The 17,623-nt window shown below is 44.1% G+C and overlaps 3 protein-coding genes across 7 annotated transcripts in view; 2 read left to right on the plus strand and 1 right to left on the minus strand.

Annotated features, from left to right (window-relative positions):
• The first annotated feature begins 92 nt into the window (after positions 1-92).
• Positions 93-8,729, plus strand: LOC125771663 (phosphatidylinositol 4-kinase alpha). Of its 2 annotated transcripts, none has more exons than XM_049442493.1 (13): positions 93-292; positions 386-599; positions 679-1,440; positions 1,510-1,716; positions 2,261-2,361; positions 2,430-2,592; positions 2,666-3,152; positions 3,893-4,121; positions 4,194-6,839; positions 6,906-7,026; positions 7,103-7,662; positions 7,744-7,990; positions 8,065-8,729. In XM_049442493.1, the coding sequence occupies exons 1-13, from the start codon at positions 203-205 to the stop codon at positions 8,448-8,450; spliced, it is 6,213 nt and encodes a 2,070-aa protein (XP_049298450.1). In that variant the 5' UTR covers positions 93-202; the 3' UTR covers positions 8,451-8,729. The 2 variants fall into 2 exon arrangements, with proteins under 2 accessions (XP_049298450.1, XP_049298452.1); XM_049442495.1 differs by having other exon boundaries at positions 3,902-4,121.
• Positions 8,730-8,739: 10 nt separating this feature from the next.
• Positions 8,740-10,227, minus strand: LOC125771664 (uncharacterized). The gene is made up of 5 exons (XM_049442496.1): positions 10,055-10,227; positions 9,703-9,940; positions 9,550-9,638; positions 9,366-9,482; positions 8,740-9,296 (listed from the first exon to the last, which is right to left on the minus strand). The coding sequence occupies exons 1-5, from the start codon at positions 10,085-10,087 to the stop codon at positions 8,856-8,858; spliced, it is 918 nt and encodes a 305-aa protein (XP_049298453.1). The 5' UTR covers positions 10,088-10,227; the 3' UTR covers positions 8,740-8,855.
• Positions 10,228-10,678: 451 nt separating this feature from the next.
• Positions 10,679-17,623, plus strand: part of LOC125770758 (serine-rich adhesin for platelets) — a 58,244-nt gene continuing 51,299 nt past the window's right edge. For 2 of the 4 annotated variants that reach the window (XM_049440711.1, XM_049440716.1), the window contains exon 1: positions 10,679-10,757. The gene's annotated coding sequence lies outside the window, so the exon portion shown is untranslated. The other 2 variants (XM_049440713.1, XM_049440714.1) reach the window with 2 other exon arrangements.

A 17,623-nucleotide genomic window follows, 5' to 3' on the forward strand; every position in this document is an offset into this window, starting at 1 on the left:
TTTGAATATTTCCAAAAGAACTGCTCGAATTCGTAACAGTCGAGCAAACGGATAATCGCACTGTTCGATTCTTCCCTTCTCCGTTTTTTCTCTAAACGTCATAATACGAAAAAAGTAAATAAAAAAGGATCGAAGAAAATTTGCTCCTCCTGAGTGAGCACAGCTGAAAATTGTGATAAGTGATTAAAAATACCCACTGATCATGGTGGGGAACGAGCGTTTTTCGTTTCAAAAAACCGTCCAATGTTTAGCCCGTGTGCTGGCGATGATCAAACCCACACCATGGGAAAAGGTACGAAGGGTGCTGGTTTTGCAACGAGCAAAAACTATTCGTAACATGACCCTGAGTCATTCAAGTCTTTTTGCTCTCCTTTCTTTCCTGTAGGTGCAAACGCTGTTCAAGTATTGCCCCCAGGAAAATGCGGCCGGAGTGTTCTGTCTCGATGCCCGGGCACAGGATGCAGTCATTGCGTTGGGTTTATACTTTCTCGAGAGTGGTTATCAGTATTCGAAAGAAATCATCCCCTACTTGCTACGGCTCGCCAAAGCCCTTCCGAAGGCAGTTTGGATCGATGACGTCAAGCCTAATAAAATCGATAGTGAGTATAATTCCCCTGTGCAGAAACAATTCCCCAATGATACGAATTTAATGGCGGGTGGAAATTCGTTATCTTTCAGAAATACCTACGGCGGAAAAATTTAGCTTCTGTCTCAATAGCCTACTATCGGATATAGCGGTCGGATGTCCGGAGCATCGCGATGAAATCATCCTCAACCAGGTCGAAGTGTTGACAGTATTGACAAACATGATCAAGGGTAGCAAAGAGAGCAGCACTCTTCCCCCTATTATCCTGTGCAAAGCAACGGTGCCACTGCTCCTAGGGCTGAGCCGTTCGATGGGCCGTTATGCGGCCTGTGATCCACCCTTACTATGTCGGCTGTTTCCCAAGGATGAAATTTTAGTGGTAAAATCGGCCGAAACGCCTCTTTCGAGTGATGCGAAAGATAGCACGAGCGTTAGCCAGTTTCGTTCGATCATACCGCGATCGATGTCGGGCAGCCTGTCCATGGATGCGGGAGAAACCGAAAAATCGATCAACAGCAGCCGAAAAAAGCTCAGCTCGTTCTACTCCGTACCGTACGATCCGACGACGTACTTTTTCGCAAAGTACGGTTCGAGCTTTAATCAGTTCCCAAATATGCGTTTCTGCGACTCGTTGGAGAAGAACGATCGGCTACAGTTTCCAATCAACCATTTGCAGACCATTTTTGCGCTAGCGAAAAAGCTGCTCACCAAAGAGACGCTAGAACATTTGGACGAACAGGCGGGCGATATTTATGCGTTGAATCAGATTAAACCGTACGGTTACAAAAGTTTCTCCGAAACAATCAATCTGGTAATGGTGACGCTGCTGCGGGAAATATTACAAAACCAAACAGGTAAAATGTTTTGTTTTGCTGCTACAAAATCGAATAGTAATTTGATGTTTTCCGCCACTACTATTCCAGATTTACCAACACCTTTCACCAAGGATGTACAAGAGTTTGTGAAGCGTTTGTTCCTGATCGGCCAGACGGAGCTGCAGAACAAGCAGCACGATGCGCTCGATCGTGTACGGGATCCTACGAACATCGTCGTGAACAAGTATAAGATAAACGTTATGGCCAATGCTGCGTGTGTCGATTTGCTCGTATGGGCGATCGGTGATGAAACTGGTACGTTTAGTAAGGTTTTCGTAAATTGATTTCACTACACACCGATCTACACGCGTTCCAATCGGCATTTCTTCTATTCTGACGTCATTTTTATCGGTTCCAGTCCACAACTTGAGCGATCTGCTAACGTATCTGCAAGAAAGTTTATCGTTCACGATGGGTTTAGGTGATGGTTTAACACGTTTGAAGGTTTTCTTGGTTTTGGTTTGATTGTTATGAGTTATGTTACGTTCTTGTTTTACCTTTTTTTCCGTTACTTGCTATCTTATGTTTTCGTGCCGTTCGATAGCTTTTGTGTTTTTTTTTTTTTCCTTACGGGGATCAGGTTTCGCTTTTGGAAAGGTGTATGGGTATGATTTGTAAAAAAAAATGAAAAAAAGTCCAAACACGCAAAGCAATGCGGGTTCTGTTTTACATCTTTGCTGCTAGTGTGGAAGTGATCCTCATTGCTTCTGTCCATTGATTGCTCGCAGGCTCTTGCTCTATGAGGAAACGTTTTAAAGGAGACAAACACTGATCAATTCTTCCGAAAAATTCCTTACAGAGGCGGATAAGCTGTGCAGTCGGCTTTACCAGAAGCTAAACTCGGTACTTGGACACAAGGTGGTGATGGATCATATGCCACTATTAATGGTGTGCTTGGAGGTAATTATTATAATTTGTAATCAAAATTGCTTAAATTTTTCAATAACAGCGACACATCTCTTCCTTAGGGATTGGGTAAATTAGCGCAAAAATTCCCCAACATTGCGGGAACATCAATATCGTACTTGCGCGACTTTCTGGTGGATCCGAGCCCTATCCTGACAAAGCTTCACGTTCAATCACAAGCGCAAACAAAGAAGGATAAAGAAAATGCGCCTTTCCGCATCGTGGGTAAGTTGTGCATGACTTTTAGTAACGCCTTTAGTAACGCTCTTAGTAACGCACACGACAATTTCGCTTCTAGTTCAAGGATCCGATTTTAAAGCGTTCGATCACGCAACACACCCGAAAGGATTGACAAAATCTGCCCAGGAAGCGTTCGAAGCGTTGCGTGATGCGGCGATTGAAAATCTCAGCATTGCACTGCGAGCGGCACACGCACTCGATCAGTACTGTGTGCCGGCCCTGGTGGCGAATGTTTCCAACCGGCTATTTACCGCCGAAAAGCAGGAAAGCGAATCGAGCCTCGTCTCGTTAAACATTATCGTAATGTTGGGTCACGTGGCGGTCGCCCTGAAGGACACACCGAAGACGACCAACAACATTCTACAGTTTTTCATCCAGCGCTTCTGCAAGGTACCGTCCGAGCAGAACGTACTGATCGTCGATCAGCTCGGTTGCATGATCATCTCCAAGTGTGAACCGCAGGTGTTTGAGGAGATAATGAAAATGTTTTCACGCGTCACCGTACAGGCGGCATCGCTCGCTTACTCGACCAATCCGGAGCAAAGGTAATGTTTCACGTGCTGGAAGGTAGTTTGCTTTCGATCACCATTCCATTCCGGGGGTTCTGTGTTCGGTGTACATTTGTGTGAATCTAATTGGATAACTTCATGACTGTTGTGCATTTCATTTTATCATTTATTTGTTTAATTTAAAATCAATTTCCTTTTGTGTCGGAGAATAATATCTAGCCTTCTTATTAAAGGGTTCTTATCTAAAATGATTTATTTAAATTTGTGCCATTTTAGAATATTTTATCTATCATTATTCTTGTCTAGAAAAATAATATGGCCTTTTTCAAGTCACGAGTTAAATTTAACGCCTAAACGCATTTTTGTTAACCTCTCCGTACAATGCCGTCGTTCTGTTTTCAAATGATATTACAGTTTTTCAAGATATTTCAGATACAATCCCGATTTTCCTGATGCATGCTCCGTGTATTCTTTCTCTTTCTGTGTACCTCCGTCACTCTGCTGTGCGGAATCTTCCTTGTGAATTGACCCCATTTGTTACTCACCCGGATAATGGTATATTCAAAACAAAAATCGGCAACTCACACCGAGTGTCCGAGTAAAAAGTTTTGCTTTTTGCTGGTTTTTTGTTTGTTGCTTACTTTGCTTTTTGTCCCTCATCTGTGTGACGTCTGGATCAGTCATCTAAATTTGTTTTTCAAAATTTTTGCTTTCACCACAACATCCCACTGCGGTGTGCCCGGTCTGCGTTGTGTCGGTGTTAAAAAAACGAACAGTGTTTACAGGAAATCGTACCACCACGTGTCGGATGCGGTCGTAAACGCGCTTGCGAACATTGCCGCCAACATACAGGGTGAGCTGGAGATGTTGGATTTGCTGGGGAAGCTGCTGGAGCTGTTTGTGCAGATTGGACTCGAGGCGGAACGCTCATCGGACAGTACGTCCGGTGCACAGAAAGCTAGTTCGAGTGCGGGCAATCTTGGAATGCTTATTCCCGTAATTGCGGTTAGTATTGTAACCGCTGTCCTCTCTCCTTTTGAGCGCTTTTAGTAATGAATTGTTTTCTCCCATTTTTAGGTTCTCGTACGACGTCTTCCACCAATCAAGAATCCCAAACAGCGGCTTCACAAGCTTTTCAAGGACTTCTGGCTGTACTGTGTCGTGATGGGATTCACCAACTCTCGTCTATGGCCGTCCGATTGGTACCAGGGTGTACAGCAGATAGCGGCCAAATCGCCACTACTCATCTCCCAAACCGCGCACCGTTCGGAGATGCGCGAGCTTAACTACACATCCGCCATTCGATCCGGTAGCGTCAGCTTGATGGAACTTCGTAACCAAATTCTGCTGCTGCTGGACCATCCTCCGGCCGATATAACGGCCTGCATTAATAAGCTAACGTTCGCTCAGTGCGCTTACCTGCTGAGCGTGTACTGGCTGGAGATATTGCGCGTGGAAAACGCATCCGAACCGAGCCTGGAACCGATCCTGAGCTATCTTTGCGACAATGCGCTGCTGAAGGACAAGTACGGCATGTGGCAATGTGTCCGTTGCATCGGTGATCAGGTGTTTGAAAAGTTTCGCAGCGTACTGCTAGCGCAAGATTCGGTGCGCGAAAAGGTGCTGGAATCGCAGGCAATGTTGCTGCTCGTGTACTTCAACCACATCCACAAACAGATCCAGCTGGTGGCCGATCAGTATCTGTCGCAGCTGGTCGATAAGTTCCCCCATTTGCTGTGGAACCGTAAGGTGCTGTGGTGCATGCTGGACGTACTGCAGCTGCTCGCCTTTTCCCTAACGCTCGATCCGAACGAGGAAACACCGACGCTGCGGGTCGCTTCCACACCCTACACGCTCCAGCTGATGGACAGTTTGCCGGCGCGCGAAAGCCGCGTAAAAGATTTCGCCGACCGTTGCCAAGGGATCGTAAACGAAGCGATGAAATGGGCACCGAAATCAACGCGCAGCCATCTGCAGGAGTACCCGAATCAGGTTCCCTCGACTACGCTTTCGAATCACAGCGGGTTGGCGCTAGCCGTTGACTCCATCCTCCACACGTGGGTAACGAATGCATCCATTCCGACAACGACAAAGCGTCCGCACTGCGTTAACAGTGACACATCGAAGTTTGTGTCGGTGCTGTGTTTGCGTAGCAAGTACGCGGGTGAAATTTCCGGTCTATTGTCCGTGCTGGAGGATGAAGATAAAAAGGGTCTGGCGGATCGGCTCGTACGGGACGTGTGGGACGCCTGTGCGGAGAAGAGCGATCCGAAGCATCGCGGTGCATTGTGGCGTGCCACGGCCTATCTGATACTTTGCTCGAGCGCCAACCGTAAGCTGCTGCATGCGATATCATCCTCCCAGGTGCAGCTGTTTACCGAGAGTGCCATGGAAACGGCTGTCGAGTGTTGGCAGTGGATACTGACCGCACGGCAGGATTTGGAGCTGTGCTTCATACAGGAGATGGTTACCGCCTGGCAGACGACGTTCGACAAACGGATGGGCCTGTTCTCCGAGGAGAACGATGTGACGAGCCCGCTGGCAGCGTACGAAGGTTGCCGATTGGTGCCGAAACCGATCGTTGTCGCACCGCACCTGATCTGGTTGCAGCTGCTGTCGGAAATGGTCGACACGGCGAAGTACTGCAATCGGGACAAGGTGGAAATGTTTTGTATGCTGTTGCATCGTTGCTTACCGTTTAGCCGGGACTTTAAGCAGAATCGACACATCTCTACGGTCGGGTGTCGGTTTAAGCTGCTGCAGTGTGGGCTGTCGTTGCTGCAGGGTAACACCATTCCGAAGTCACTCGCACGTAACATTCTGCGTGAACGGATCTATGCGAACGCGCTCGATTACTTCTGCGGACCACAGCTCTGCCCGAGCCAGTCCCGGGAAGCATTGCTTGAGGACATCTCGATACTGCTAAAGTTCTGGCAAACGATGCGTAGCGAGAAGAAGCATCTAGTTGCGTCGGAAGTGAGCGATTACGAGCTGCACACGGCTTCGGTGAATCTGTCCGTACAGAAGGTTTCACTCGATACGGTTTCGCTCGCAGGAAGTGAAGTCGCACGGTCAACAAGCAGCGGCAATGCCGGCTGGTACAATACGATCCCACACTCGACGTCGACACTTTCCAAGCGTTCGGCACGCATTAAACGTCCACCGTACCCGAAGGATGCGTACGATAAGGATTACATGAAGAAGCGTAACCTTATTCTGGAGCTACTCGCAGTCGAGATTGAGTTTATGCTTATTTGGGCCAATCCACTCGCACTGCCCGAGCTACAAATACCGGGCGAAGAGTCCGTTGTCGAATGGCGGGCCCGTCCGATGAAGCTAAACGTGTGGCGTGATTTTACCCGCCTCGCCTGGTCATACAATCCGGCACTGGCCGTATTTTTACCCCAGCGCATCCGGAACGCAGAAACGATCGAGGACGAAGTGACACGGTTGGTTTGTTCCGATCCGATGGCGGCCGTACACATTCCGGAAGCATTGAAGTATCTCGTCACCACCAAAACCGTGCTGAACGAATCACCCGAACTGGTGTACATGTTGACGTGGGCACGCGTTAATCCAATTCAAGCGTTATCATACTTTTCCCGTCAATATCCAACCCATCCGCTTACCGCTCAGTACGCGGTGCAGACACTAAACTCGTACCCGGCGGAAGCTGTTTTGCCGTACATTCCGCAGCTTGTACAAGCGTTACGACATGATACGGTACGTTAGTTGGTTTGTGTTTTTAAAATTTCATTTATTAAAATGCATTTAATTTTATTCTTCCAGATGGGTTACGTGACGGAGCTGATCAAGCACATCTCGAAACGATCGCAAATTGTCGCTCACCAGCTCGTTTGGAACATGCAAACCAACATGTACATCGACGAAGAGATGCATCATCGAGACTGTAATGACGTTGTTTCCTTTCTCTTCTTGTAGAATACTTCTTTAAAACAATTTTCTTTCGCTCCCTTTTTTTGTAGCTCTTTACGATGCACTGGAATCATTGTCCCAAAACATAATCTCCTCCCTGTCCGGGCCGGCAAAACGGTTCTACGAGCGTGAGTTTGATTTCTTCGGTAAAATTACTGCCGTAAGTGGTGAAATTCGATCATTCCCGAAAGGGCAGGCACGAAAGAAAGCTTGCCTGGAAGCGCTCAGCCGGATCAAGGTACAGTCGGGCTGTTACCTTCCATCGAACCCGGAAGCAATGGTGCTCGACATTGACTACAACAGTGGCACACCGATGCAAAGTGCTGCAAAGGCACCATATCTGGCCCGGTTTCGCGTACAGCGCTGTGGCATTACCGAGCTGGAAACGATGGCAATGGAAGTGTCGAACAATCCCGACTCGCAGATCGATGGTCCGCGGTTAAATTCTCTCGGTCCGGAAGCGTGGCAGGCGGCCATTTTCAAGGTGGGCGATGATGTACGCCAGGATATGCTGGCGCTGCAGGTGATCTCCATCTTTAAGAACGTGTTCCAGCAGGTTGGTCTGGAGCTGTATCTATTTCCGTACCGTGTTGTTGCCACTGCACCAGGGGTAAGTGAGAGAATGAATTCGTTTTTTCCCTCTTAAATTACTAATGAGCGACGTTTTTTTTTCTCGCAATTTCAACGGTAGTGTGGCGTCATCGAGTGTGTACCGAATGCAAAATCACGCGATCAGCTAGGACGGCAGACAGATTTCGGGCTGTACGAGTACTTCCTGCATCAGTACGGTGATGAAACATCGAAAGAGTTCCAATCGGCTCGCAGCAACTTTGTTAAATCGATGGCTGCGTATTCGGTGATCGGTTACCTGTTGCAGATAAAAGATCGCCATAATGGTAACATTATGATTGATAAGGATGGCCATATTATACACATTGGTAAGGTAGAGAAATAGGTAACAGTTGAAGGGAACGTTTGAGCTCTAATTTTCTCCTTTAATCCTTTTTTTAAGATTTTGGTTTCATGTTTGAATCTTCGCCTGGTGGTAACATTGGATTCGAACCCGATCTCAAACTAACGGACGAGATGGTAATGGTGATGGGTGGCAAAATGGAGGCGGCACCGTTCAAGTGGTTCTGCGATCTGTGCGTCCAATCGTTCCTGGCCATTCGTCCGTACCAGGATGCAATTGTGACGCTGGTATCGCTAATGCTCGATACCGGTTTGCCATGTTTCCGGGGTCAAACAATTACGCTGCTGAAGCAACGATTCGTACCGACGAAGAACAGCAAGGAGGCGGCCGCACACATGCTCGGTGTGATCCGGAACTCGTACCAAAACTTCCGCACCCGCACGTACGACATGATTCAGTATTACCAGAATCAAATTCCATACTAGAAAAGGGGCTTTTTTGGTGTGTGGAATTAGCTAATTTAACCTTACTCTCGGGATGGTGGGCACAGGGATATATCATTCAATTTGTTGATACCAAAGGTAAACGGTGTAGCGTGCAAAATGACAGACGACCACTAGGGTCGCTTTAGATCAAATCTATGTGTGTGTGTGACGTAGCCAATTATCGGTGTGGTTTAGATAATGTTCTTGTTGTTACTCTATTTGTTGGAACGAAGGTAAATCTTCCTAAGCATAAATAAACGTTCTTTATGAACAAAAGAATTGGGTTGGGTTTTTGATTGAAAAAGCAAAATATTTAATAGAACTAATCTTTTGAAACATACGTGCTGTTGTACTGTATAGAAATATACATGCATTTGGGCATTTGTCCTTCAACTTCCTTTACCATTAACTGTCATAAGCGATACCGAAATCTTTTTCAAACGCTTGCTTTTGTGTTTCGGCAATCAGTTCCTGAATTTGGATCTGTAGTTTTCGCTTCGTTCTCGGCGAAAATTGTTTCATCTGCAGCGCAATACTATGTCCGAAGACTACATCTTCGTCTTTCGCGTTCCGTACGCTACGGTTGTGTCCATTGTCGCGAAAAGCATGCTCAACCGGTGAGGGCGAGTTTGAAACTGCTTCCACTTTTATAGCAATGAATTCTGGTTCGTTTGTTGAGCTGCTTAGGTTTGGAGATGACCGGTCAAGCGAGTTTCTCGACGGACTTGCATTTGTTGAAGCACTTGCTATCGGTTTAAAGCCCGATTGACTGGATTGGTCATCAAGTCTCCTTCTCTTTATCAGCCTTATAGGATGCGAATGGTTTATTTCCACTTTTGGCGATATCTGCAATACATGGTACCGAGAAGTGATTTATAGCAACGAGAATTAGTCCAGCAATGCCCGATTACTTACGTGTGTTGCCTGTCTTTCAAAATTGGCTACCGATCGCTGTGGATCATATCCATGAGTAGTTGTTCTCCTTAGCAACCCTGCTTGCTTTGAATGTTCTGGTACGAGTTTTGTTGGCAGCTGTAATAAACAAAACAGCAAAGCCTTAGCTACAACCGATTGGGACTACATTACATCAGCTACTTACGGATATTGCTGGCGGTTCTTCGCGGGGTCCATTTGCAAAACTCAGGGCAGAATAATACGGCCACTTCACGACCTGCAGTGCATCGGGATCTGAAGCAAATCGAAAAACATTACTATCGTGACCTCCAGGCATCTAACTCTTACTCTCACTTACCTCCATCTTTAGCTCTTCTTCTAACAGCGCATCTGTACTGTCTTAGTGAGGATCGGAGCGAATTCCATTTAGCAACCAGATCATCTGCATGGTGTCCAAAACTGATGGAAAGCGCTTCCCATGCTTTATCGCGGGCAAGTTTGTTTTTATAATCTTCATGTGTATGATCCCACAGGCAGTTGTGCAGTTTCACCTCCGATATGAAATGCAGCGTTTCCTGCATGCTCATTTCAACACACTAAAACGAAGGCAAACGAACAAAATATCATTAGCAAAACATCACAATCGCAGCACCATCCAGAGGGGCGGTAGATTTTCATGCCTTGGAGCTGGGACATGTGGTTGTACTTACTCTAATTTTAGGTCTTATCCTTTTAGTAGCCATGTAAATGTTGTGCCGGTATAAGTAGTAGCCTGAATTAATTAAATTCCAATCGAACACGAGCGAAAACTTTATTTCCCACCGTACTCATTGATTCGCGTCGGTTGTAAAAGTAAACAAAGCTTGAACGTCACTCTTTACCAAGGTGATTATGTCAGATTGTTGTAGTTGAGGTTTATAGAAAAAGATATGATTGTACCTTGAAGAAAAAATCATTTTAGAATTTTAACTGTTTTGTCGTTGTTTTCAATGAAAATAACAAACTTATTGCAGGATAAAATGTGTTTGTCACCTAGTGTTGCATACAATATGTATAGAACCTCAAAATGCAATTTATTTCATTAGAAAAAACGTTATTATTCCAAATAGAAAATTAATACAATCCGTGTGCACACCCGCACATTTTGTAACCATTCGAGCCTCCATTGCAAAAGCAGACAGAGGGAGAAAGAAAACTCACAAACATGATGCATCTCGCTTGCATTACGTCCATTCATACTCTCGGTCTCTCTCGAATTGTACTTCCGCACAGTGGAAATTAGCCCATTCAAACCGGCCAAAACAAGAGAGAGGGCTAAGCATGAAAACCATTCCACGGTTTGCCTTATTATTGCTCTCCCAGCGTACGCGTTCGGATCGTGTGTATCGTGTGCAGCGGCAAACCTAGTAACAAGTAAAGTTCTTCTTTCACGGCATGTAATTGCATCGTGATGCATCGGAATTCTTTTGTGAGAAAGTTTCGGAATTCCATTTGTACACTGTGATAGAAGCGAAACTGTGCTTGTGTTCTGTTGATGGGTGTTTTATAGTGGAGCTTTAAATTTTAATAGTGTTTGATAGTAATGGTTAAAAAAAAACAAATTGATTGAATCACGAAATCAGTGAATAAGCATGTGGAGTTTTGTGCAGGTGCAAGGTGCATTACCAATAAAGTGCATACAGAACGAAGCGAATGCGTATTAGGCAAATATCATCATGTACAGATGGTGCAGTAGTAACAGCAGCAGCAGCAGAAGCAATCGACCATATTTAGTAGGTTGGTACAGTGTATTAATCCAATTGCATACATTTTCCACCAGCCAGGCATCGTTTCGTTCCCATTTTCGCAACTTTCCTTCCACCTTCCGTCCACGCCCGGTATCGCTCACCCGGAAATGCAACCTGCATCACCGTTCAACTAAAACGTTATGCGTTTGCAGTTATTTGTTGTTGGTTTTGTTTGCTGTTTTTTTTGTTGTAGTTATCGTATCACCTTTCCCTGGTGTGCGTGTGTGTGTGTGTGTGTGTGGAGCGGGAAGAAAGGGTGTTCCCGGGAAAACGGAGGCTGCGTTTTGTTGCGCTTCGTTTCGCTAAGTGCATTTTGTTGCACTTGAAAATAAAAGGGCAATGAAGGAAGAGGATGGAAAAGCGTGCGTTGCGTTTGTGTGCGTGGGCAAAAGTGTGTATGTGTGTGGTTGAAGCATATGTGTGCATATAGAGAACGGTTAAGAAATTGAAGGCAAAGCAAGATGCATCAAACACACGGATGCTTGCGCATCCATTGCTGCTTGGATGCAGCGAAGTAAAGAATCATATGACATCCGGAGTTTCTTTTTTTTCTTGCTGGGTGTTGTATGTTCTTCTTTATCAGCTAGGATAAAAGGAACGAAAACTGGAAGAAGTTTGTTCCAAAAACGAAACATACGAAAGTGGTGGTCAAAGTGTTTAACAAAAGACCCCCAACAACGTCTCTGTAATGTGAGTGCAATGCGTCAACGAATCGAGAGCGGCTTTTAATCAAAGTGTGCGATAGTTGTTCGATGCGTGTGCGATACGGTTTGACAATTTCGGGCTGTTGGAGTTGATAATTAAAGTAAAAGAGTTTCCACTTTTGTTTTCTTCTTTAGTCTTCCCTCGGTTCTAATTAACACTTATTGCAAAACGATGTTAAACGAGCGAGCACATTATTTTGTTCGGTGTACCATTTGTTGATAATAAGTTGCCAAATTGCATGTTTGCACAAAGTGTGTGTTTGGTTTCTGGTTCTGGTTGTGTGCGGTGCTTAACAACACGTAGCGTACTTGATTTGACAATTAGCAACGTCGGAAAAATGTGTTTCCAGCGTGAATTTTGAGTTGCAATTTACGCAAAATGACGTCTTGAAGAGGGGTGGAAAAGAAAATAACTAAATCTCTTCATCATCTGGTTATTATTTTTATCCCGCAAAAGCCGTTTTTTTGTGTTTTTGTACGTAATACGCTCTTCTAACGACCCAAAACGCACGATTCCTGCAAAATGGGGGGGTAGTTTATTTGTTTTTCACTTAATTTTCCTCCCTCCGTGGGCTTTTGATCTTCGCAGAATGATCGGGATAAGCGTTGGGCCGTGGTGGAAAAATAAATTCTCCCATTTTGCCATTGAATTTTTAGAGTAAATAAAAAACCACAATCGTGAAGGGGAAAAATAAAGAAAATAATACGCATAATGTACGCTCTGGTGTTTCGCTTGTTTGTTGGGAAAATTAAGCGTGTATGGGCAAAAAAAACACACACACACTTGCAAACCAAGCACAGCATCTGAGGGAATTTCGGTATTATCTCTTGCTTATTCGTAGGCTTAATCTTCTCTCATTTGCTCGGTTGTGCAGCCCGTGGAATTTCTTTGTGCTTGTAGCACGCACAAACAAAACGGTGTGCCCATGGGGGATGTTGTGTTTTTCTGTTGTTGTTGTTGTTCAGTTTGCTCCAGCGAATGCTCCAGGAGCGAACACTGTGCGAAGCTGCGTTTCATCTCTGCAAAGTTCAAGGTCAGCCACTGCGAGACACCCTGCTGGAGAGCAAGAGATAACGCAAAAACGAGAGCGCGCGAGAGAGAGAGAGTGAGATTGCACGAGAGCAAACCAGAGTAAGTGGAAAATGCGTAGCATAGGTTAGGGGATGTTTTTAGAATGTCGCCCTCCTCCCCCCTTGGACTCTACTTCTTGACTTCCTGACTTACTGTATCTATCCCAAGGTTCCGTGGGAAAATGGTCCAGAATTACGCAAAACGGTAGTGCCCTGGGGTGGAAAACTCAATTATCGGCAAAATCTTGTTATGCGATCCAATCAGCAAGAGGTTGAATATGAGGGATAAGTGTGATCTATAGATTGGAAAATTGGAATCAATCACCTGGGCTACCTTTTTTTTCTTCGGATCAATGCAAATTTGTTTTGCTACGTGTCATCGATATGGGGAGAAAAAATGAACACCAAAACGGATGGCGAAGAAGCAGAGAGAGTTTGACAAAACTTTAGCAAATTGAACTTCACAAGTTGTCCGGAAGAATGTGAACAAGAATTGTTCTGTTTGGTGGTTTTTTGTGTGTGGAAATCTTTGTGATTCAAAATTTCAAAAAACTTTTCACTTACGACAACAAATCGCCATTTCTCGGTGAAGTTTTTTTTTGGTGGCACGAAATCAATACGTCCATCGCTTTTCCACCAGCGGTTCATTAGTGCGTCCTTCTCGATGTTCAAAAGTGCTCACAGTAAGGACTTCACGCTATGGGGAGCACGATGGAGAGAGCGAGAGATAAGGTTACGGTGAGAGAAGCACCGAAATGTTGTTGGCCCTGATTCTGGAATGCGACGCACTTTTAGGGTTTCTTGGGGTGTGGGAAAGGAAAAAAAACAAAACCAAACCCCAAAAAGGAATAGGGCAGGCCCCGACTGACGACAGTGGCGTCATTTTTTCAAGACTACGCAGAGTAGATTGGCAAAACTTTTGCGACGAGTTGGTGAGAAATGATGAAGTTTGGTTTGGGAGATACAAATTGAAAAAATCTGTAAATTGATGAAAATGAGCAATTAATATTTAATTAAATTAAAAAAAATAATAATATACTTTGAAAATTCATCGGCTGATAGCACGCCTTGTGAGCAGCGTTTAAATCTTTGTCCAACTGCTCTAAAGCGTCATTATATTTTATCCAAAACCTCAGCTTTTCTATCAGTTAAACTAAGAAAGAATAAAATATTTAAAGCACTTTGATAAATTGCAAAACAATATAGCTATCTTAATTAATCGCCACCGCAAAATATTGAGACGCTAATATAAACAAATAAACGATATTGATCTTTAATGGGATTATATTATTACGACTTACGAGTTTGATAGACGTTTTACGTCTCTTTTGGCGTAAAACCATACTGCTCTTCCATCAGAATCGCTCCACATGTAAATTTGCTCATTATTGATGCAAATGGCGACTTCACGCTTCATCTGCAAGACGATATTATTACGCTCACATGTTATTAAATTGCCTTCTTTGCTACTCACATCCATCCCCACACCCGGCACTGGGTATTGTATGGGTTTAAAACACAAACAAAATGCTTGCTAGAAGTAGCATTCATCCATTTGATTGATACGATCATCAAACGACGAACGTCCGTAGAAGTGTTCGATTCCAAGGAAATCCTCGAACCTCCTCATCTGTGACTCACTCAACGTTCTTTGTGTTGGGCAGTAAGTCCACTTATTAGTTGCAATTTACGTGCGCCGTTGGTTCGAGGCTAGGGGCGTCGTGTTCTTGACGGTCTTATGTTTAAGCATCGGCAGCTGCTGCTTCCTCCAAAGATGGAGCGAAAACATCGCGTATCGAGGGGTTGTATCTTTACCGCCAGTTTTTGGTCATGGTTTTTGGGAAGATAGAGTTATTCGAAAGATCGTGGTGAGTCATGTGAGTGTGAGTCTGGTTTTTGTCGTGTGTGTCAGTCACTTCTTCGAAGAGTTTGAGATTTGAGAATTTCTGAAGTTCAAGAGATGCATTTGGAAGACAACAAAATATCTGAGTATTCTCCAATATTGAGTTCTTTTGTTAAAACTCGTCTAAAAGGTGTTGCAAAACTCTTCAAATATGACACATTTCTGTGTATTAGGCAACTTACTGTAGCACCCTGGTTCCAGACAATAAACCATTCATTTGGTGCGTAGTGCCGGTGTAACAGATAAGCCTCATTTGCCAAAAAACATAATGCGTACTTTCGATGGGATTTGCTGTAATACCTTCCCCTAGAACTTATGTGTAAATAACACCCGGCGGAGTGGTTGCCCCGGTTGTAAGCTAAGCCGGTTCCGGTTTTGCCGAAGCTATGGATGGCTTGAGCTGGGATCCCAGTTACAGCAGGATGTTGTCCGTAACCTGATATGTGCCTGATCGGTTACACAGTGTCCCGGGCTACCTCCGAGGCAATCCTCTTGGCGTCCTTATAGTACAATTTATTTACTTTTTATTGTTTCGGCCCTGCTGCCGGGACCGTGCAGGGGTTGGTCTAATTGGAAGCATCACAACGGTAACACACCCATTGGTTCGACGTGCCAGTTTGTGGATGACAGAGTTGTGCGTTGGTCGACACTTTGGACGTTTTTCACAACTTGCTTTAATTGAATTTTCCTCACACGTTTGCGATAGAGTGCGAACTCTGCGTGGGTTTTTGGTGAGATGGTTTTTTTTCCCCCTTCGACCGGTATTTCCTTTCGCAATGGTCAGGAAAAACTGTTGTTCGATCAAATCAGATGAAGCACTGGCACTGTTTCGCTTTCGGAGAATGGAAGGAAAAAGTGACAAAAACACATTCCTGGAATGTGAGTAAGCGGCAAGCCCTCGTTAGCTGGTGGGCCTGTCGTCGACACTTTTTTTTTGGAGATGCGAAAGAAAATCCACCGAAAAGCGGTTCGTGAGGTTTTGCTCGTCCAAGTGCAACCATGCCAAACGCAAAGATGAGTTGTTTTTTTTTTTGGTCGAGTTTGTCACCACATCTTCTCATCTTGTTGGAACGGTTTCGTGTGAAATCTATTACAAGACGGGGAATTTTCTATGTTTTGGTGTCTTTACGGCAAAGTCATGCAAAAGAAAAACTCGCCGAGGTGCGGGTTTTCCTTTCCTTTGCGGGCGCTATAACACCCGGCTTTGAAACAAATGCGCCACAGTGAACAAGCGTGTAGGCTGTTTGATTTTTTTTTCGGGGCGGCCCTTTTTGTTTCTATTGGACGATGATTCATCGCGGGGTTTGAAGGGTGGTAAGCAGGGCTTGTTTATTATTGTAAGCTTGAAAATGTTGATTAATATTCGGCGAAGGAAGCAACATACCATCGGTGAGAAATTGTGACAAAATCGTTGGGAAGTAACACATTCGCTTGTTGACAAACGCGTCTTATCGGGATCTTACAACGATCACAACACTGTAATTATGGTAATGCATTTTGTTAATAATTGGTTTTTTTTGGGGAAGGTTTCGATTGTGTACCTTTTGTCTGCTTATGCGAGTATTTTTCTATAATTTGATTATTCGGAATTTTGTGTTTATAATAAGTTGAATTGAGGTAATTGAATGTGAACGAACGTTAAATTGTAATCTAATTAAATTAAACAAATAAATGAAATGATTTTTAATAGTTTGTAGATCGAAGATCATATTCTGTATACAGGTAGTCCCCAAGATAAACTATTCGAAAGTGACGTATGCCAAAACTGGGAGACATATCGTTTTTACTTACAAGTAACGGAGAGTCACCTTCGCTTTTCTGCTTGTGATAATTAATTTAGACGAAGATTTGACAAAAGCTAACAATGGTCAAACCAAATTTATTGGATCAAACTAGATTGCACTATGTATCAAATGGTTAGTTGGTATAAAGTTCAGTATTTGATCTAAGAGGTCTAATTATCTCTTTTTTTTGCCCAATAACTGTTCTTGAATGACGAGACACAATTCTGGATGAACGAGCATGTGAATAGACAGAGTTTCTGGAATTTGGATCAAGGCCCTTCTAGACGAGGTTTATCAAGTCGCCAGAAAGTCACTGTTTGCTAATCATTTTGAACCGGAGGCATCATCAGCCTGCACTTATTCGAAAAAGAAGTCGACGAGACTGTCACCAACAAAAGTAGAGCGCAACAGGTCAATGATTATCAACTTTTTTCTGGTATGATCTGGACGATGTGGACATGACCGATAGCTATGAGTTTCCAATTCCAACGCACAAAACAATATTCTTGTTTAGCAATTTCCGGGCAAGGTTATTTCCTGTGGAGGTGATGTCAACTACTCACCAGCTGAATCGTATGATTAAACTGTTACTTCAAATCGCAAGTCTGTGTCAAGAAGCCGTAAAGTACCGATGTCCTCAAATCCGATCCGACGCCAGAGTCTTGAAAAATTGGATTTGTTGGATGTAAATCACTAAGCGAAACTGAATATGCCTATTGATTGTTGAATATACTTCACTAAAGTATGTCTAGAAGTATTAAATTTGTTTCTTATTGGCTTTAATGTTTGATGGTTGACACTTTGCCGAGTTGAGTGACGTACTTTGCCTTAACCGCAAAACCTGCTTTGCGATATTGGTTGAAACAATTGTGATATCATGTGGCTGAGTGATCGCAGAAGATCTTTGTGAAATCAATAGAAAACGTCTGTAAAATAATCTTGCCTGTTATTTTCGTATTTAATTATATGCACCATTTAAAAACCCAGCAACAATTAGACAACTTAAGTTTCAAATCACTGGAATTAAAGA

Source organism: Anopheles funestus, chromosome 3RL (genome assembly GCF_943734845.2).
Source record: "Anopheles funestus chromosome 3RL, idAnoFuneDA-416_04, whole genome shotgun sequence".
Lineage (NCBI taxonomy): Eukaryota > Metazoa > Arthropoda > Insecta > Diptera > Culicidae > Anopheles > Anopheles funestus.